The sequence below is a fragment of the Carlito syrichta genome, unplaced genomic scaffold (assembly GCF_000164805.1).
Source record: "Carlito syrichta isolate Samal-C Ts95f unplaced genomic scaffold, Tarsius_syrichta-2.0.1 Scaffold87465, whole genome shotgun sequence".
In the NCBI taxonomy this organism is placed as follows: domain Eukaryota; kingdom Metazoa; phylum Chordata; class Mammalia; order Primates; family Tarsiidae; genus Carlito; species Carlito syrichta.
This window is the reverse complement of record NW_007031561.1, coordinates 48,187-54,741: the sequence shown is the minus strand read 5'-3', so window position 1 is coordinate 54,741 and position 6,555 is coordinate 48,187. Positions and strand designations below refer to the sequence as shown.

General features: G+C 40.1%; 1 protein-coding gene across 1 annotated transcript; it reads right to left on the bottom strand.

Annotated features, from left to right (window-relative positions):
- Positions 1-416: 416 nt before the first annotated feature.
- Positions 417-1,352, bottom strand: LOC103259996 (olfactory receptor-like protein OLF3). Its single transcript, XM_008057642.1, has one exon. The coding sequence runs from the start codon at positions 1,350-1,352 to the stop codon at positions 417-419; it is 936 nt and encodes a 311-aa protein (XP_008055833.1).
- Between the last annotated feature and the right edge of the window lie 5,203 nt (positions 1,353-6,555).

Sequence of the window (6,555 nt, the reverse complement as noted above, 5' to 3'; positions counted from 1 at the left end):
CTTATTTTCATAGCTGAGGAAACTAGATGTCAGGGATATAAAGTACATTTTTTAAAGCCACATTGCTGGTGAGGAGTGGAGTCAAGATATGGAGTGTGGCTGATCTCACTCCAAAGTGCTTTCCTATGTCCACATTACATTTACATCCTGAAATAAAGGGAGGAAGTCAAGTCTAAGAGGACAGATTCCCAAGCAGATCCAAGTTCAACAACTGAAGAATTGTGTTTGCTTTTACCATATTAATAATAGGGTCATGAGTCATGGTCAAAACTATAATGCAGAGAGGCAATCTACAAAAATGTGCTTGCTTTGATCTACCTTGTCAAAAAATCTTTGGAGAAAGGGCTTATCAGTCATTTCTCCTTTGTAATGTCTTCCTTTGGACTGTTGGAAGGACAGAGAAATTCTTTGACTCTTTATCTTTTTTCACTAAATTTTTCCAACACTCTTCGTAAAGCACTTAGCACATCTGTGTTCCTCAGGCTGTAGATTAAGGGGTTGAGCATTGGGGTCATGATGGCATAAAAGAGGGCAATCATCTTCTCCTGTTCAACAGAGGAGCCACCAGCAGGCCTCATGTATGTAAAGATGGCTGTGCCAAAGCACATGGAAACCACAGTGAGGTGAGAGGTGCAGGTTCCAAAGGCTTTGCGGCATCCCTGGGCAGAGCGAATGTGCAGAATGGCAGCAACTATGTGACCATAGGAGAACAGGACCAGAACACAGGGAAGTACAATCACCAGAAAGCCTGAGATGGCCACCATGACCTTGTTGAAGGAGATGTCCACACAGGCCAGCCTCAGCACAGCCAACATCTCACAGGCAAAGTGATTAATGACCTTATGACACAAGGGTAACTGGAAGATGATGATTGTCTGCATCAGTGAATTTGTGAAACCAACCACCAGACAGCCAGCAGTCACCCCCAAGCACAGCCCTTCATGCATGATAACTGTGTAGTGCAGCGGGTGGCACACTGCCACATAGCGGTCATAGGCCATGGCTCCCAGCAGGTAGAACTCTGTGCCACCCATTGTTAGGGAGATAAACATCTGGAGCACACAGCTATGAAATGGGATGGACTTCCAGGCTGACAGGAAGTGAACAAGCATCTGTGGGACAGTGCTATTAGTATAACAGATGTCCACAAATGACAGAACACTAAGGAAAAAGTACATTGGCGTTTTGAGTCTGCTGTCCAGTCTGATAAGGAGAATGATGAGAAAGTTCCCCAGCACAGTCACCAGATACATGGCCAAGAACAGGACAAAGAGGGAGACCTCAGTCTCCCAGTTGCTGGACAAACCCAGCAGAATGAATTCACTCACCCACGTTTGGTTTTTCCTGTCCATGAGTCTTTAAGGAGTTATAAGTTATAAGTAAATAAATAGCAGAGCTTCAGGGTGGCAGAGGCCTTATGAAGTTATTTACACCAAATAGTCATCTAGAATCAAATGATGCAGTTTTCCAGATTACAGTATGTATCTCCTTCAAGATTTTAGGCTACAGTAGAAATCACTGATATGGCTTAGATTCAATGAGAAAAGAAAACTTTTCTTCCTTGAGTGGGGAAGATGTTATTAAAATGCTTAGACATTTGAATTAACATGATTGACAGTGACACTTGAATCTCTTCTTTTAGATCCAATTCCTAATCATAGAGTTAGCTCACTTCTTTGTTGCATACCAGTTTTTCCCTATTTACTGTCTCAGAATCTACAGTAAAGTACCCTAACAATTATGAAGATTTTTTAAAAATTTATTTTTTAAACTCTAGATTCTCTGACTACAAATATATGGCACTCAATTTTTGTCCTTTTATAATAGAAAATTTTGAGTTTCCACTTTAAAAGTAGCAAAAATAAAACAGATTTTTAGGTGACAGAAAATGTTCCAAATTTCATTTCAGAGTTAGTAAAGTGAAAAAATGACTACTTGTCTTCTCAGATTCAGTTTTGAAACATCTTCACATGCCTGTCTCTCTTCAGGGTGATGGGAGAAGGGGAAAGAATCCCCAGTGTCATTTTCCTCCTTCTGTGGAAGAATAGCAGAGTGTGGGTTAACAGCAGGATAGGACTGTCAAGAAACAAGCGAATATCAATGGTGCATCAACTATCTTCCCTAATAAGTAGTTAGATTATTCTACAAAAAATATACCTGCACAGGCATATTTATTGCAGCACTACTCACAGTAACAAAAACATAGAACCAACAGTGCTGCAAACAGTGAAAGTGGACTAGATTAAAAAAAACTGTGGTACATATACATAATGGAATAATATACAGCCATAAAGAAGGACAAAGTTATAGGCTTTGCAGCAACTTGGATGGACTTAGAGTCTCTCATACTCAGTGATCTATCATAGAAACAAAAAACTGAATACCACATGTTCTCACTCATAAATGGGTCCTGAACATTTATCACAGTACTACAAGAGCGGGTTCAGCAGTAGCAGGACACTACCAGGGAGGGAAGGGGCACACAGCATCACTTGGGGTACCTGATCCTAAACCAGAATAAATGAGGACAAGTGGGAGGCCCAAATTTCACCCGTACCTAGACTACTTATGTACCTAATCCTGACTTGTACCCTACACCTTTAAAATAAATTAAAGAAAGAGAGAGAGAGAGAAAAAAAGAAAATCCTCAGACACTTGCTAAAATGTGTTATCCCAATAACTAGGAGATTATAGTCATTTTGTTGTGCATTCACACGGATTCTTTTTGTATGTGTCCTGAATAGTGATATTTATGGTTGGAGACCATGATGTGAAGGAAAATCATTAAGTGGAATTAGCTCACTGAAATGACTAGTGCGCATCTCTTTCTTTTAACCCCCTGTACTCTTAACCCCATCTCAAATTCTTTACTGTTTTACCTTCTTGGAAGACTTTGTCTTTTCTCATCTTTGTGCTGTTCTCCCTTTTCTGTGACTCACATAACCATATTAGATATTTAGATATTAGATATTTAAAAATACTATCTAGTTTGCTCAGTACCATCTCTGAACTTTCTAATCTTGATGACATACTAGTATCTTGGAAAGCTCATGGGCCTAGGCCCTAGGATTCAAAAATGTTCTTTGGACCTCTGAGTAACCTTGTGTTATTCAAATCGTAAGTGAATTCCCAAAACCTCATGGGTTGAACAAAGCCCAGTCTCAATTTCCCACATACTCTGTTTCTCTAATGATTCTTTCAGGAAAAAAAAAAATGTAGCCGGGCTCGGTGGCTCAGCCTGTAATCCCGCGCCTTTGGGAGGCTGAGGTGAGTGGATTGCCTGAGCCCGCGGGTTCGAGACCCGCCCGGGCAGCGAGACCTCATCTCTACAATAAATCAAAAAATCAGCCGGGCGTGGTAGCGCATGCCTGTAATTCTGGCTACTTGGAAGGCTGAGGCGGAAGGATCGCCGGAGCCCAGCAGGTTGAGGCTGCGGTGGCCGGGAGCGGCCACTGCACTCCAGTCTGGGCGACAGAGTGAGACTCCAACTCAAAAAAAAAAAAAAAAAATGAAATACAGATTCAGCTATCCCAATTAAATATTATCTGCCTGCCATCTGTGATCAAGTGGTGCCATTAACTGCAGATAAGTGCCTGGAACACTTGGATTTACTAGAAGACAAAAAGTCCATGGGCATTAGATAGATAATCCTTCATTCATCTATGACTAAATGAAGCTTAATATGCCATTCCTATCCCAAGACAAAATTTATCTAATTTACCAGGGGAGGCAAAAAAAGTACTAAATGTTTTATAACTCTTTAGAATTTACTCTAGGACTTCAAAAGATTAAGTAACTTTGTAAAATTTCTACCAAAGATGAAAACTCCTCCTAATGAAAAAGAAAAAGTGAAAATTACTGGCAGACACTGCAGATACAAAAGAGAAAGACAAGTCACCTCAAAAAGAGAAATCAGTGCCTGGTATCCATCAATGGGACTTGACCATAAACAGATGATGGTTTATAAACTAGTTCTGAGAAGTGAATGGGGTAGTTTCTAGTTCTGCTATTCCCTGTGAAACAATTCATGTAAAGGAATTTCACCAACAGTACTGGGGGTATATGTTGATAACTTCGTGTAACTCGGATACCAAATACAAAGACTGTTGAAAACCAATTGATGCTAATCTTTTGGAATTTTGAGACTTTCACTTCTTAAAAAAAAAAAAATTAGTTAAAAGTTTGACAAAATGTAGTAATCCCTGATCTTTGGCCAGAAATTCATTTAAGGGCCCAGGAATGTATCATTTAGAGATAGAATAAAAAATCCTCATCAGCTGGGCTCGGTGGCTCAGCCTATAATCCTGCGCCTTGGGAGGCTGAGGTGAGTGGATTGCCTGAACCTGCGGGTTCGAGACCCGCCTGGGCAACTTGGCGAGACCTCATCTCTACAATCAAAAAATTAGCCGGGCGTGGTAGTGCACGCCTGTAGTTCCAGCTACTTGGAAGGCTGAGGCGGAAGGATCGCCAGAGCACAGCAGGTCGAGGCTGCGGTGACCGGGAGCAGCCAGTGCACTCCAGTCTGGGCGACAGAGTGAGACTCCAACACACACACACACAAAAAAAATCCACATCATATTTCTGTATCATCTTCCTGTTTCTTTTTTCTTATCGTACCTTTTCTTGGGGATGAATGAACACTTTGCCAACAAACTTCCATTTCCCAGTTCAACTCTCATTACCTAATTTCTTGATCTGCCTAAAGGGAATAATGTTCAAGTTTTTTCTAGTTTATTGGGGGGAGGGGAAAAGGAAGGATAATGGAATTAAGGATATCATACTAGTAGTAAAAAAGAATGACTTTTAAAAGAGGCAGAAAGTAAAACAATATAAAAATATTTAAATAGTTAAAAATTGGCATGTAATTAAGTTAAAAACAAATTTTCAAAAGTAAGGTGGCAATGTTGTAGCTGACAATAATAGTAAAGAAATTTCTTTATCACTGTTCTTTCTGGAATTATGACTCAAGCTTCCTATGATCACGTATTATAAGTGTTATTTAAAAAAAAAAAAAGCCACACGGAAAGTTTGCATTTTCCCCAAACTGTTACTTGACTAAGTTGCTCTTCTTATCTCTACATCCTCACACATAGTTTCACTGCTGGCAACAAGAGGAAGTTTATAGCCAGCTATTCAGATACCCTCCAATCATCATAATTTAAGCATTAGCCGGTCAGCACAAACCTCTCCTCTGATCCATATTTCCAGGAGTTAAGGGGTGCTATGTGCTGCAACGCAGCACAGGAATCACAACCAGCTGAGCCTGGTGATTTCTATGAAAGTAGTCAAAGCTGTATTCTGGGTGTTGCTCTTCTCAGAGATTTTTGAAGAGATTTTCTCCTCAGGAAGGAAGTTTTGGCTGCTCAAAATGTGTTTTCTTGGAACCAATTGCCAAAATGGAACTTTTATCTTTCCAGCAACTAAATTCAGTCCAATTTGTCACATGAGGCTTAAAAGTCGAGTAAGAGACTGTGTGTTAAGAAAACTCTGGTTTCATGGATCATGGTTCTAAGTAAGCACTGTAGAGCTTCTGAGCATGGTTGACTTATCTCCAGGGCAGAAGGCCAGTACTACCCCAGAAAGAGAGAAAGGCTGGGCCAAATATGGGACTGGGGAGAAGTTACTTTCTTTTCCCTTGGAGATAAATCTCTACAGGCCAATTATGCTGTGTTAGGTTTCTGTTACTTTTTCTCCATTATTATTATTTTTCAATGTTTTCCCTTCACTTGTGTTTCCTTCATTCAGGGATTTCTTTATGGTCATTCCCTCATCTTAAACTCTCATCTACATTTAAGACAATTTACAAATGAGAATTTAATTTTTCCTAACCCAAAAGCATGAGAAAAGGATCCAAAGTCCCAGATCCCCAGAAGACATTCTTTAAGCCTTTGGTGACATTTCACTTTGAGGAAATTATAATTTGCCCATGATAGATCTGCCCATGCAGTCATGATTTAGAATATTTGACTCAAAATGTTCAATTATTTATGAACTATCTGTGAGACCTTTGAGCACTACCTCCTGTAGCATGACACTTGATTTGTACATGATTTGTAATAAAATATTCTCTTTACAATTGACACATCTGTTTTGTAAGATTTTTCTCTCCCATTCTGGCTCCCTATTGAAAGACTCCTTTTTACTGTTAAATTATTTAACTATGTTTGTATCTAGAGGGTTGCCTTCATATTCTGCAAATACTATGAAAATTTACTGCCCACTTCGCAGTATATATATTTATTTTGCTACAAACTTCAAAGTATATATTTATTCTCTTGGTAGACATTTGAATTGTTTATAGTTTGTGGCTATTAAAAACAATGCTGGTCGGGCTCGGTGTATCAGCCTGTAATCCCAGCACTTTGGGAGGCCAAGGTGAGTGGATTGCCTGAGCCTGCGAGTTCGAGATCAGCCCAGGCAACTTGGCAAGATCTTGTCTCCACAATAAAATAAAAAATACCCGGGTGTGGTAGGGTGGGTCCGTAGTTCCGACTACTCGGAAGGCTGAGACGGAAGGATCGCTGGACGCTGGGGTGACCGTGAGCGTGCATGCCA